This window comes from Battus philenor, unplaced genomic scaffold, assembly GCF_028537555.1.
Source record: "Battus philenor isolate CCGP_79_NKW_IND1 unplaced genomic scaffold, ilBatPhil1.0.hap1 SCAF_18, whole genome shotgun sequence".
Classification (NCBI taxonomy): Eukaryota; Metazoa; Arthropoda; class Insecta; order Lepidoptera; family Papilionidae; genus Battus; species Battus philenor.
The window spans coordinates 4,445,170-4,458,917 of NW_027181680.1; the positions used below are offsets into that span (position 1 = coordinate 4,445,170).

General features: G+C 36.3%; 1 protein-coding gene across 9 annotated transcripts in view; it reads right to left on the reverse strand.

The window, feature by feature from the left end:
- pyd (polychaetoid) overlaps positions 1-13,748 on the reverse strand; it is a 162,764-nt gene that overhangs the window by 14,968 nt on the left and 134,048 nt on the right. For 8 of the 9 annotated variants that reach the window (XM_068763700.1, XM_068763701.1, XM_068763703.1 and 5 more), the window contains 12 exons: positions 11,450-11,625; positions 10,415-10,602; positions 8,654-8,923; positions 7,630-7,773; positions 7,143-7,209; positions 6,582-6,732; positions 5,631-5,763; positions 4,869-5,012; positions 3,952-4,124; positions 3,536-3,707; positions 2,079-2,295; positions 1,808-1,988 (listed from right to left, as the gene is read on the reverse strand). In XM_068763700.1, the coding sequence (XP_068619801.1) occupies positions 1,808-1,988; positions 2,079-2,295; positions 3,536-3,707; positions 3,952-4,124; positions 4,869-5,012; positions 5,631-5,763; positions 6,582-6,732; positions 7,143-7,209; positions 7,630-7,773; positions 8,654-8,923; positions 10,415-10,602; positions 11,450-11,625 (2,016 nt within the window). The remainder of the gene's footprint in view (positions 1-1,807; positions 1,989-2,078; positions 2,296-3,535; positions 3,708-3,951; positions 4,125-4,868; positions 5,013-5,630; positions 5,764-6,581; positions 6,733-7,142; positions 7,210-7,629; positions 7,774-8,653; positions 8,924-10,414; positions 10,603-11,449; positions 11,626-13,748) is intronic. The other variant, XM_068763702.1, reaches the window with a different exon arrangement.

Below are 13,748 nucleotides of genomic sequence, written 5' to 3' on the forward strand. Positions count from 1 at the left end.
TGGTTCACGATTGGCTTTCCGTTGCAATTGCAATTCGGTATTCTGCATATTGGCGTTAACGGCTTGTCCAACCCTTTGACGGGTCTCGGTTTATTATTCTGCAGTCGCGTTTTCCATTCGGGTACATCGTCGGTCTTTTCACACTCGTTTTGAAAGAATGCCGACGCAGGTCGGAATTGTTCTGTAGCCGGCAGTACCGAGGTAGGTCTTGGGGAATTTGTTACGTGTAATTTGGAGGATCTTTCCAGAACACTGTGAGGTCTAAATGGTTGGGGTTGCAATAAATTACTTTTTGTACGACCATAACCAACTTCTTGGTTTGTATTAACAGCGTTATTAATTCGAACGTTAGATCTCATGCGTTGATATTGTTTTTGTCGTTCGTCGTACGGATAGCTAGCGAACGTGTGTCTATTTCTGTTGGTAAGGTAAGCGTTAGGAACGCTGTACAGATTGTTAGGCATGCACGGGGTTAATGTTTCGGAGTAGTAGTATGGGACGACATGGTTTCTATTGGCGTCATACACCTGATCGTGACGTTTATTGGTCATGTTAAAGTTAGATGATGGCATGTTATGTGGCGAGCGGATTGTTCTTTGGGGGGATTGGGATCGTCCGTAGTAGCTGATTGGAGGGGAGATTGGATAGAAGGCAGGGTACGGAGACGGTGGTACGGGAAAGTATATATCCGACACCATTTCAACGTGCTACACCGCGGCAAGACAGAACAGAAAGAAATAGGTTAATAATATACCTTACACCACTTAAGAAATGTGACAGATTTTAATTCCTACACATTTATTAATTCTGTGTAAGTTAGAGCTACTCGTACAAAGAGCACATATAGTTTACCAATGCACCAAACTGCATATACCAAGCGACCTTCTCCAAGCGTGATATTTTACTGCAGCAATGCATAAATGTTGATATTATTACAATAGATTCGATACCATTAGTTCCACTGGACCATATATATATATGTGTGTAGGGAATTGTGTCATTATATAAGAAATTGTGCAAAAAAGTAAGAAAGTGTAAAGTGAATGAAAAATGTCCGATATATATTTCTTAAATATGATTATGTATTTAATAAATATTCCTTGTAATATGTACTAAACTTTATACTGATAGAACTGAAATTATATTAAAAACTACTTAAAGATAGCTTTTCATATTGTGTAGGCTTTTTAGTATTAAGTGTTTGTGAATTGAGTGTATTAAACAGTTCATTTTCTAACGAATTGTCAATAGGTTTTAGAGTAATATCTATGTAATAGGTTTATTATTACGCCACAGATAGTATTAATAAATAAACCACTTAGCCACTTCATCTGAAAGTAATTGATCATAGATTGTCTTTGTCTTACTTATTCATCAATCTTTCTTAGCTCCCACCAAAACTTGTGGAAAATTTCATTCACAATTTTTCTATACGTTTCGTGATAGTTTGTATATATAGATTTTTTTTTTTAACTTAACATTTAAAAAAAACAAGAGTGATAATTCGCTTTGAATTTCGAATTGATTATTCATAGGTAAGACATGACAGTATGTTTCACGTCGGTTAATGATTGGATAATTATTAGAGATAGATATAAGAGATCATCAAAAATTTTAAATAGAATTCGTCTTGTTTTATAATTTAAACTAATACATTTTACATAGAACGAAATTTATACATTTTAATTTTCGACGAATAAAGAATATACTACAAAAATCTCGACTAGCGTTAATTTTCTTGTGCTGCATGTAACCATGTGAGTAATATGTGGTGTCGTGTTAATAAAATGACGTTATAAATTCTCACCTTGGTCTCCGAGACCCAGAACTTCTGCTGGTCGGTCCTCTGTATAAGTTCGACTAGCTTACTGAACCACGTGCTCTGGTTGGCCTCACTCAGTGTGATTGTGTGAGTGAATACATGGCCCCAAACGCGTTCCATGTGCTGACATTGTTCTAGAAGTTTCTTTGATGACTTGTGCGCTGACCTAAAGTAATATTTTATGTATATTTTTATAAGCATAGGTATATATGCGTATATATGATCTATGTATATGCTAGAATTAAGAATAACTTACTTCGGCAAGCCTGCCCTGAGCTGCTTGATAATTTGCTTGTTGTCGACCTTCAAGAATATAACGATTGGGTAGAACTGGGCGTAGTTAAGCCGATCGACTGCGTTCGGCGTGATGTCAAGCAATGCATGCTGGCCTCGCTCCATGATGCTCCTGATGCTCGACAGTCGGATGATGCCCGTTGACTTCGTCTTGGTGTCTTCCAACGCACTGTCCATTTCTGTATACATATGCATTTTTTTCTAGATAGATGGACCACATAGACAAAGTCGCGGGAAGTTTCCACAATCAGTCAGCGAAAGACTGGTCATAGTGGCGATCTTGTAGACCTATATCTTGCAGTGGGTGTCTACAGGTTGACTTTATGATGCGTCTTAACATTAAAAATTAGATAGTGCCATTATGTTTTTTTAAATAACGTAAAGAAAAATAATGCTGCAGAATAAATAATGATGCAATAAATACTGAAATAATAAGACGTGTTGTCTTATTTATGTGTATTAGTAGGGAAGTAAGAACAAAGAATAGCGTTTACAAAAATAGCTACCAGTTACTTGAAAGCTAGAATTTATCTATCTATGAATACCTCATTAAAATTATGCTAGTAGATATTTTTTATTTGTTTTTTTTTTTTTTAATTTAATGAGTGTTTTTCAAATGTAATTTTAAGGTCTCTCTTGTTTTTAAATATGTTGTATATAAAAGGCAGTAAAAGATTCCAGCGGTGACAGACAGTGAACTAAACTTTTTTTAATAAAATTGTCATTAGAAATACAAGTGGGTTGCGTCTTCGTGGGTGCTTTTGGGTGTACACAATATTGCACACAAACGAAAAAAATTAACTTAGAAAAACTACCTGTACACTAGAATAGAATATACGACACTAATATTTAATTAAAATATGTCTGCAGGTACTAATTGATGAGTTTCACAGTATTGTGAAATAGTTTATGATCACACAGTAGGCGAAATACCGACATACAATCATTACCCTGCAGGTCGTGGCTGGCTGATTGGTATAAACAGCAATGTGTTTGAAACAAAACGCATGTGTTCTTAGTATAGTGTGACTGTAATTAGCGAGGCAAGTGCAACGGACCAAATCGAGGCACAGCCATTTCAGGCGCCCTGTGTCAGAATACTAAATGGATATTATCAACGAGTGATAGCCTAAGTCGAGGTTTCGTTTTGAAAAGCCTTAATACTAATCACTCTATGGAACGTCTGTCAAAGCCAGCTAAAAGCTTGGCAGCCTTCCGGTGAGATAGTTGCATGTAGCTCCCTGTGCCAAGCATCTACCATATGTTGTTTGCTACAGAGAACCTCGGTTTACTATCTTAAAAGAGATCTTAGACCCTTTGCGTTCTGCTACCTGTAACCTGCGGAATCTGTGTATGCCCCGGCAGCAGAGAGAGTGCGGTCTAAAAAAAAATCTAGTATGATATAAAAGGGTGTATTACTTGGCGTGGCGAAAGAGTCTGGGTGCTCTGCGAGTAAGCGGTCGCGGGCGATGTCTGCTGCTGCGCCCAGTACGATGACGGGCCGCACAAAGCCCGCAGCGCGCAGCGATACGCGCTCGTACGCTGGGAACTTGCTGATGCTATCCGAGAGCACGACCTCGTCCCAATGCTCCTGCAGAAGAAGAAAACATGAAATAGTTTAACTTAAACCTTTTTACGGCAATTAAACTCGAGTTCTTTTGAGAACCTCTGCTCGGACCGTCATACACTTAACCCCGAGACCATCAATCTTAGACAGAAGAGCTAAGAGATCGCTCCAGCATATATTATTAGCAGCCAAATGCACAATCACTTGCACCACTTTGTAATAGTCCGGCTGTTTCATAAAATGCATGTATAACTTTCACTTGAAATACCTTTCCAAGACTCTTAGTGCGGCGATGTGTGGAACGGCGACGTCGGAAGAAGTAATGCTTGGCGTCATTGCCGGACATCTCCTTCTTGGTGGCGTTGAACTGGGCCGTGGCCAGTTCTTCCGCGCGGGCCTTGTTTGGAATTATGCCCTTCTGCACCTCCTGGTTACTGCGACCTGTTGATAATCGTAATATATATTATAAATCTTTACAGAAATAAACGATGAACTAAAAATTTACCTGTAAGTATTAGGGTTACTCACAGTAACATTAAAATGAAAAATATTTGAAAGTTAAAATTTGTAGACAGTAACAAAAAGAACATAGCAAAGTGTGTATAATACACTGACTTTTTGGAATGGCAAGAATTTTCAAAATACGTGACATAATTTTTTTAAATGGATTTATAACTGAACTTAACTGGATATATAGCCACTAACTGCCGGGTTTGACCAGACGCTGATTTATGTGACACCCCGTTTAATTTTTTATATACGCAAGAAGTACGCAACCATACAATGAATAGGAATAAAATCGAACGATATTACTTTCAGCACGTTTTTTTCCCCGAAATTTCAGATTTTTTCCAATGTAAAACTGTTTCCTCATGTTCATCAAACAAAAGAGACAGACAAAAATGTTTTCCATAATATGTCAACCTATCTGAGGATTCGGTTTAAATAAGCTCAGGGTAATAAATATTATTCATATTCAATATTTAACATAAGGGCTTGCCCGAAATCCCGAAATACTTCAATAAAATAGTTTAGTAGTTCTAAATTTTAAACATGAAATTAAAACTATTTTAATTTCATGTTTAAAATTTAGAAATGGAAGATTTAAGATATCTTTCGCACTGACCCGCAATAAAATACCATCACGCAAGATGCTATAAAAATAACGTTGAAGATGAAACATACCTATCCGGTAAACCTGCCAGGCGCCGACGGTTCCGTTGTGCAGCGTGTCCACCACGTGGAATACGTCGCCGCTTCGGAAGGACATCTCGCCGTCGCGCGGCTCCGTGTAGTGGAAGTGTGTCTTTATGTGGAACGAGTCGCCCGCTGCGCACACATGCAAACATTTACTATATACGTACATACACGAAATTTAACACAACGGTATTACTGTATTTGTCGGCTTTACTTTGTTACTTGGTCACGTAGCAATCTTTCTATATTTAACAGTTTAAAAACAAAGTGCAAGAGAAGTACCATAGGTAAATACTAAAAAGGATCTCAAAATTAGTTAAAACATGATTTCTCGCAATCCTAAGTAAGTTTAAATACATAATAAATTAATTATAATCTAATCACTATTTAACATTAATAATCGTTTATTTAAAAAATTGTTCAAAGGATCAAAAACATGCGATATTTAGAACATAAACAATTTGAGTAGCTTATTTATTTATTTTTTCGAACTTTTCCATTTACAGTGAACACTCGTGTACACCATGAGAAGAATGCTAGAAGAGCACAATTTGATAGCCACTACAATTACATTGGGTTCCTTATAATGTCATTACTTCATTTAAAGCTGCAGTTCCACGGCGCTCCTATTTAAGAAGATTCCATCAGAAATTCTGGTTGTTTTTTTTTTCTTTGCAAGCAGCAAAACCAACACTAGAGCTTCAAGTATGTTATTTGTCATATTTTTTACGCTGAATAGAAAATACTCACGGGTCTGTCCGCTGGCGACTGCGTTGTACTCTTCTGGGGAATGCTGTACGATGAGGTCAATGCGCTCCTGCAGGCTCAGCAAAAACAGTACAGCTTCCTCACGCGTCACGCCTTTCATTTCCATATCGTTCACCTATATTAAAAAAATGGTAATAACATTTATATATTTATTTTATATTTTACGAGATTTATATTTTTTTTGATTGAGATTTGTAAAATAAAAAATTTCCACCCATGTACTGACTTATCACGATATATCATCAGCCATGAGGATAATTGATTTGAAATTTGGTAGAAATCTTTCTTTTATTAATAGACGTCAGCTAAGAATGTATTTTATTAAGTTAAGAGGTCTGTCGTAAAGGCATATTTTTAAGCTACAACTCTTTTAGCTATAAAATTTAGCCAGAATATTTTTTTGTGATTGGTTAAAAATGACTAAAAATGATTTAATAAAATTACTTCTCAGAAGAGAAGCACGAGCAAGGCATTTCCGGCGAGGAACAGCTTAAAAATGATATTATATATATAGACTCGGTGTTTGGCACTGGTTGATGTAATATTACTCCCATGGGGGGGTGAAACACGTTTTGAGTGAAATAACGGTGGTAGTTGTGTAATTCGCATCGTTTGCGGCATGCGCATTCATCAGCGAGCTGGCGGTGCCCTTCATTGCACGACTACAGCTGAATAGCGGAAGTAGCTATATATTAGTCTCTTTCCTACTTAGGATGGACTTCCGCAAGGTAACGCTTGAGTCTATTAGATGATGAAATTATATATGACAGGTTATTTTTGTATAAATACTTTTTAAATAAATATTTGGAGTATTGGAGTGTGTGAATATTGGATTATTGGATCCCCGAGTGCGGCACGTTCCAGTCTTTCAGCCTGACCGTTAAAAATTATTCGAAATTTTTTATTTTTACAATAGCACATGTTAGTACTAACTTTAAGTATCTTGTCGGCGGGTTGCAATCCCTGCAGCGCTGCGGGGCTGGTGGGCTGTACTCCGGACACGAACACGCCGGACCGGTTGCCGCCGCACAGCCGCAGGCCCACGGAACCCTCCTTTTGGAAGCTTATTAGTCTGGGCTCACTTCTGAAAATAAAAATTAAACTCTTCAGAACACTGTTTACGTTTCAACTTGAAATTAATCGATATATACGTATTTGTTTAAACCGACATATGTATATTTTAGAGAAAACGTTTTAATTTTTTTTGTAAAGAAATGAATTAATAAACAATGAAATTTACTCGAGCATGTACATATTTCGCACCGTTCAACCTTTACAACTCGTGTCTGTAAATGTTTAAAGGAATACGTATACTTTTAGTATTAATTCAGTATTTAAATTCAGGTAAATATAAAAAAAAAACTTTTAACAACATATTAAGATTTATTTAGCAACAGGTTACAACGTGCACTTCTTAAATTATGATAAAGAATCATTTAAATAATAGATGATGTTTTTAAGTGATGATAATATTGTAAATAAACGAAAACATACGGTGGTTTGTTCCTTTGGTTCGTCATCCCATCCTCTTCGTATAGTTGTCTTCTACTGCTGTAGTAATCTGGAAATAAACATTAACGTTGCAATCACGCATTATACAGAGCAACGACACAAATTATACAACTTCCGCTCACTTCTTAATCTTTTTTTAATACAGCAAGAGTGAAATTCCTTCTCTGCTTCTTAGTTTTTAATCGAAATGTAAGTGAGTTCAAGAGATTATTCAACAGAGGATCGGACAGACAACTATTAGACTGTTCGCCGCTTTTTTAGGGAGCCATCTCGTTTTGGTAGCACTCTAATAAATCATTGAGATGGACGCCTTAATGTTAGCCGTCAACACGGTGTTTTAAACGGAACATCATGTTGATGACGAAGGTTTCTATAAACTTTTATTATCACAGCTAAACTCTTTCGCCTGAAATTGGCGAACTAAACACGTGAAACACACCCACAGAAAATATAATGCGTTTGTGGTTACCATCGCTTCGAGGTGGTGGAGGGCGAGGCGGCTGATCTGCTTCTCCTCTACGAGGCTCCGCTCCGCGTACAGGCGCCGCCACGTACACGTTTTGTCCGCTGCCGTAAGACATCGATTCAGCGCCGTAGGCGTGCGGACTCGCCTCTGGAAAAATTATGACAAAAAAAATTAAAATCGTCACTTGCCACTGTTAATCTTTGGTTGGCGATACTCTTGTTGGGTTTAACATAAAAATGAAAAATTATTTGTTATCAGCAGATAGACGCTAACTACAAGGCTCAGGCCTTTCCCAAAGATCTGATGACTCGGTCCCTCGTTGCCCGCATTCAACGACTTACCACGACCTTGATAATGTCGTCAGTTTATCTACTGGGGGGCTGTATCTAAGGACTCTTAGTCACCAATGTAGAACACTGAGTGATGTGCCCCGTCCTCCTCCACTTTTAATAATCCTGCTAGCTGATCCCGCAAACGTTGTTTTGCAGAAAAAAATAGTTTTCAATTAACAAATAAAAAATAAGGGTTGATCGTAGAGGGGTGAAAATTTAGGGATGTATGTATTTTCGTACGCTATATCATAAAAAATAAAAACAAAAATTTTAGTCTAAAAAATAAAAAATTTAGGGGTGTACCACCCTTAATATTTAGGGGGATAAAAAATAGATGTTGTCCGATTGCACCCTGGTCGATATGTACGCTAAGATTCACGAAAATCGGTCGAGCCGTTTCGGAGAAGTTCAATCACGCACACCGTGACACGAGAATTTTACGTATTAGATTTATTCAATAATTTTTTTCCTGTCATTTAAACACATCTGTATTAATATCAAACTTGTTCATACCGTATACGTCTTTAATTAAGTCAACACTCACAACACTTCACAAAAAGTAAAGTATGGTACGAAAATTATAGTGTAGGAAGACCGGTCGCTTCCGATCAGTCTTATTAAAAATTTATAGAGGAGGCCTATGTTGAGAAGTAGACTTCCTTTGGCTGAAATGAAGAAGATTACAAAAGATATACCTAGACTGTTATAATTATTCTGATAATTTCCATTAGTGACAGTCTCCTCCCGGATAAGTTCTCTGGTAACGACGAGGTTCAAGCGGTCTTTGCAGGACTCCAGGAGCTTCCGCGCCTCCTTCAGGGTCATGGCGTCTGTTACCGGTGTGTTATTGATACGGGTAACCACGTCGCCTTCGCAGAGACCCTGGCCGGCTTGGTTAAGCTGTTCTCTTGCCCTCATAGTCAACTCTTTCACATACAGCTTACACCCTAGCACGATGCCGAAATCTGAAAGAGAATTAAATCGGAATCACGATTATACTATTTTTAATTTAGTTTTTAAAATAAAAACGTCTTTATCTTAAAAACTAGATTTCCTTATATTACAATTACATAATTCCTAAAAAAAGTTAATTCCTTAGGTTAATGACAATCTAAATAATTTATTAAGAATAAATATAAAAAAATATGTTATAAGTAGCACAGTATATTTTACTAAGTATATATTTTTCTACGTTACAAAGTTTGACATATTGCGTAAGTTATATACTAGTCTCTAAAAATTGTTATGTATTTTTAATATTTCTATCTAGGGACATCTCATCGTTCGATTGTATTCTGTATTATACATTTTTCAAGTACTACTATTAAGACTAAATGTAATTATCATAATATTTATTTTAATTAAACAATACATATAATTTACAAAGCTCAACTAAGTTGTAATTATTATAGAGCTTTTACGTAAGTTAATACGTCAGCCATTAGATGTATAAAGGATGTAAAAAAATCATCATTCTTAATTTAAATTTACTTACCTTTAAACTAATGTGGTGAAATAAATGTAAACACCTTCTATAGAAAACCTTAAAGAGCATTCATTTGAGGCTAGCACATAATTAAAATTTTAAGACAAAATGAACGTTAGCGGTTAACAAGGCGACTTTCCACTACAACAACGAACTTGCAGGAACCAGACAAGCTTTTGTTTCACAGCGTTACGCGAATGCCTATTGTAAGAAATTCTTTACCGCGAATTGCAGAGTAAGCAGAAGAATGGACTGCGAACGAGCCAAGCCTTTGTGCTGCATACATGTGGACGTATTATGACGACAAAATTTAATTAATTTTTAAAGGTATGACTTAAAATGGGCAACTTATTATTGCATAGACGGTTATTTATAAGTGTAAACATTTTAAAGGGATAACTGTATTGCTTATCTGCTGACAATCAGTTTGTACACACCATCCAAAATCAATGATATCAAAAATATTAAATAACGTAATGATATTATAGTAAGAAAAAGCGTTTTTGAAATTCAGTTTACTACATATTAAAATTATGTTCTACTATCTTTCGCTACAAACATTATATTGCCAGAATTGAAGGCCAGTCGCATTCCAATACAAAAAAAATAATTAATGTAACTTATTTAAGAGAAATTATACCGGATGTTTGAAAATAAGTTTAAAAGCATTATAGCTTTTTGAAAACTAAAGACTTACACATTCGCGCTTTTGTATTATTCTCTTTTTTATCTATAACCAATCAGCCTATATCATCATCATCATGGCAGCCGATAGACGCCTAGTGATCACGATGACCAGTTGCGCTGCACGCATCCGAAAACTTACTTACCGAAAATTTATTATTATTTCGTAGGTTAATCTAGTCCATCTATGCAATCAATCGCATATATACATAAGTAATATGATAACAAACATAAGATAACGAGTTATGTGTATAGTATATATAAGATGTAAAAGTTTTATACCAACCTTCCTTTTTCCCATTCCTGGTGAGCGAGAGCTTTATGGTGGTGGCCGCCGTGGGTGGCGGAGCCGGGGCCCGTCGGCGCACGACCAACGACACGGCCGCGCCGGAGTCGCGTAGCACCTGGACGGCGCGGGCATACTCCACATTTTCCAGCGGCACCCCATTCACTGATACTATTCGGTCGTTTACTCTGCACACGAGGATACCATACGTTATAAATTTACTTCTATCGTTATCATTACTAGTACTAATACATTTAGTAAATAGATATAAAAATGCATCATTATAAATTCAAAGATAGAACATCGACTGCTGCACCATAAATTTTCAACAGAATTGGTTGGAAGCGGCCTGTAAACCCGTCTTTCTTATTGCTGCGTCTTAAACTGAGATTGGCAGTCCTGAGACCACGGAGCCTAAGGCCTTAAGGCCCTAGAGGTCTGTTCGGGGCTATATGGCCTGCCCACAACAATTCAACTTGCCAATCAGTTGGGCTTACGTTCGTTACCTTCGATAGTGCACGGATCTTCTCATTTCTGATCTTCCTTTGGAAATCCCGAGCTTAGCTCTTACCATGGCCCGTTGAGCGACTTTTAGCTTTTCAATAATAACACTATGACTTTGTATTGTAATGTAAAAGTACTGAAAAATTTATCAATTTGCATATACATTTTTAATAAATGACTTGAAATTAAAGAAGTATACCGTGTATTAACTCATTGAGCATTATGTTTGTTAAGTGCTATAAATACAGGAATTTTAAAATTACTATATGCTATGTGGAAAATGTATTAATTTGATTTATTGGAATAAAATTTCGACTGAATATTTAAAAAAAATCGTAATGTACATAGGTAATTTTGTTGCTATTACCGTGAGTTTAAAGTTCAGTTACATAACAATTTATATACGGAAATTATCCTTATATAAATTGTTATGTAACTATTAATTATAATCCAGGAAAACTACACATAACTTTTAAAATTTACGATTATGTGATTAAGTCATTAATTGAAAAATCAATTAAAAATACGAACTGTAGTTTATCTTCAGCAGGCCCGCCTCGTAGCACATCAGACACAGCTATAGATGGGTCACCGCTAGCGAAGTGAGGATTATCTCGTCCACCCGACACAGCGATCCCGAAACCGTACCCCGGGACTCTGTTTAAGCGCACTCGATGTGTCTCCCAGCCGGCGCTTCGTTCAGCCGTCTGTAACAAATAAAATTAATTACTTTTTATCACTCACCTTGTAAACGGTAGAAGCAACGCATCGATTTTAATGGAGTTCAGAGTGTCCACTTGCTTTTCCACCATATTAACACGAAAAAAATTTTAACTTTATAAATTATTGAAAGGTAAGACAAGACAGTGGACAACTTCGAAAATCTAAAATTTTTATCACCGGAAAAAAAAGATTCCGTCCACGAACCCACACGGCCACAAACATCGTAAAATACGTGATATAAGAGTTAAATAATTTTGCAATCGCAAAATATTTGCTTAATTCTGTATTATTGCTAGTACAATGGTACAACTGATATCGTTCATAATTGTACAAATCGTGACTTTCTCAAAACGACGCATAACATTTTTACATGCTATGTGCATCTCATGCACTGGCGATAGTACCTATATAGAAGGATGCTTTACCACCAGCCGTCACAAAATCAAAATTTAGTGCAATACATTTAAAATTTGCGTTATGTTAATGTAACTATGTACCAAGATAAAAAAAAAACATTATTCGATTACCTTTATTAAATTATTTAATCTTAATTATTATGGAAGCATTACCAATAGATAAATTAAAAAAAAGGGTCGCCGTTTCAACCCATAGACGTCTACTGCAAGACACAGGTCTCCCCCAAAGGTATCTATGGGGGGATACACCATAATCTACACGCTTGTGGCGGATTGGCGACTGCAGTGTGGTATTCTGGTAAGCAGAGGACGCTACTGCCCATCCTCCGGAAACTTGTTAATGAGCAGCGGAAATCCTATATCATTGGTGCACAAAGTATGTTTTTTTATGATTCGTATCCTGCGAATCGAAGTCACAACCTACGTTCGCAAATCTCAGTCTTACACTGCTGCTCAAACAAAAAAATTATTTTTGGATTATCTACCTACGTACATGAAGGTGAAGGTATCTGTCTCACTTTATCATTGATATAAATGATATTTGATATAAAAGTGTTTTCCATAATTAGCCAACATATGCGCACTAGGTAAATATGCATCTGGATATTTCTATGGTACAAAAACATCTTTTTCATTTGGTCTGCATCGCTAAACGCTTTGTAAGCGTACGATTCCGTGAAAGCGACGTTATCATAACAAGGCTATTCTGAGAAATGTCAAATAGTCTTTGTGTTCAATTGACTTAATGCAAAGAAGGCTTATGTGGATGTATTAGTGATTAAACCGTGTGAGATTTAAAGTACATATAGACGAATATGATAATTTAAATAAAACATAATAAGACGCTATCTATCATCTTCATGTTTTTGTGGCATAATATAAATACTTGTACAACACGATCATCGTGCTACTTAAATTTGACACAAAATTATACTTTTTTCACAAAGATTTGTGATACCTGGCTATTTAGGTTATTAAATATGATATATGACTTATTATAAAAGTGAATTTAAAGTTTCTGTGTTTGTTATCACTCCAGAATAGCTACCTTGTTTATAAACCTATCAATACAATAATGATTTACGTGTAATTTTTTTCTTTCATAGTGATTCCGATATTTTTCTTATTACGGTAAATAACAATAGAAATATTTTTGTATTTTTATACACAGAAACAATTTACGCCAATCGAATTGGAACGCAACCTAATAAATAAAGTCCGAGCGGACAAAGAATATAAGGATTACGTAACCGTCAAGCAATCGCGTACGAAACGAAGTTCAAACCGATGACTAATACTATCGGAGAGATAGTATGTCTTCATTAGACCCGAGAGCCGATAAGGATGAAATTTAAATCGTCGGCTGACGGGTCAACGGCCGTCAATACTTGTCTATACTGTATTCAGATCGAGTGATATAACATAGAAAATATTTACCAGGAAAGTCCCTTTAATGGCCTATTGTGCCAGTTTGAATTGTGTTTTTTGGCATTGACAAATGCTGTGTACCGGTTGGCATTTACAACTTCAACGAGTTAGAGGAGACAGAACATTGAATGCGTTTAACCTAGACCCCTACTCTTTATACAGAAACTTAGTTTAGATCGGGGCGATACTTTGTTTTTCATCTGGATGCTTTCATCAACACATTGACATTGTCTTTTTCGGGTTCAACCACAAGACGCACTTTA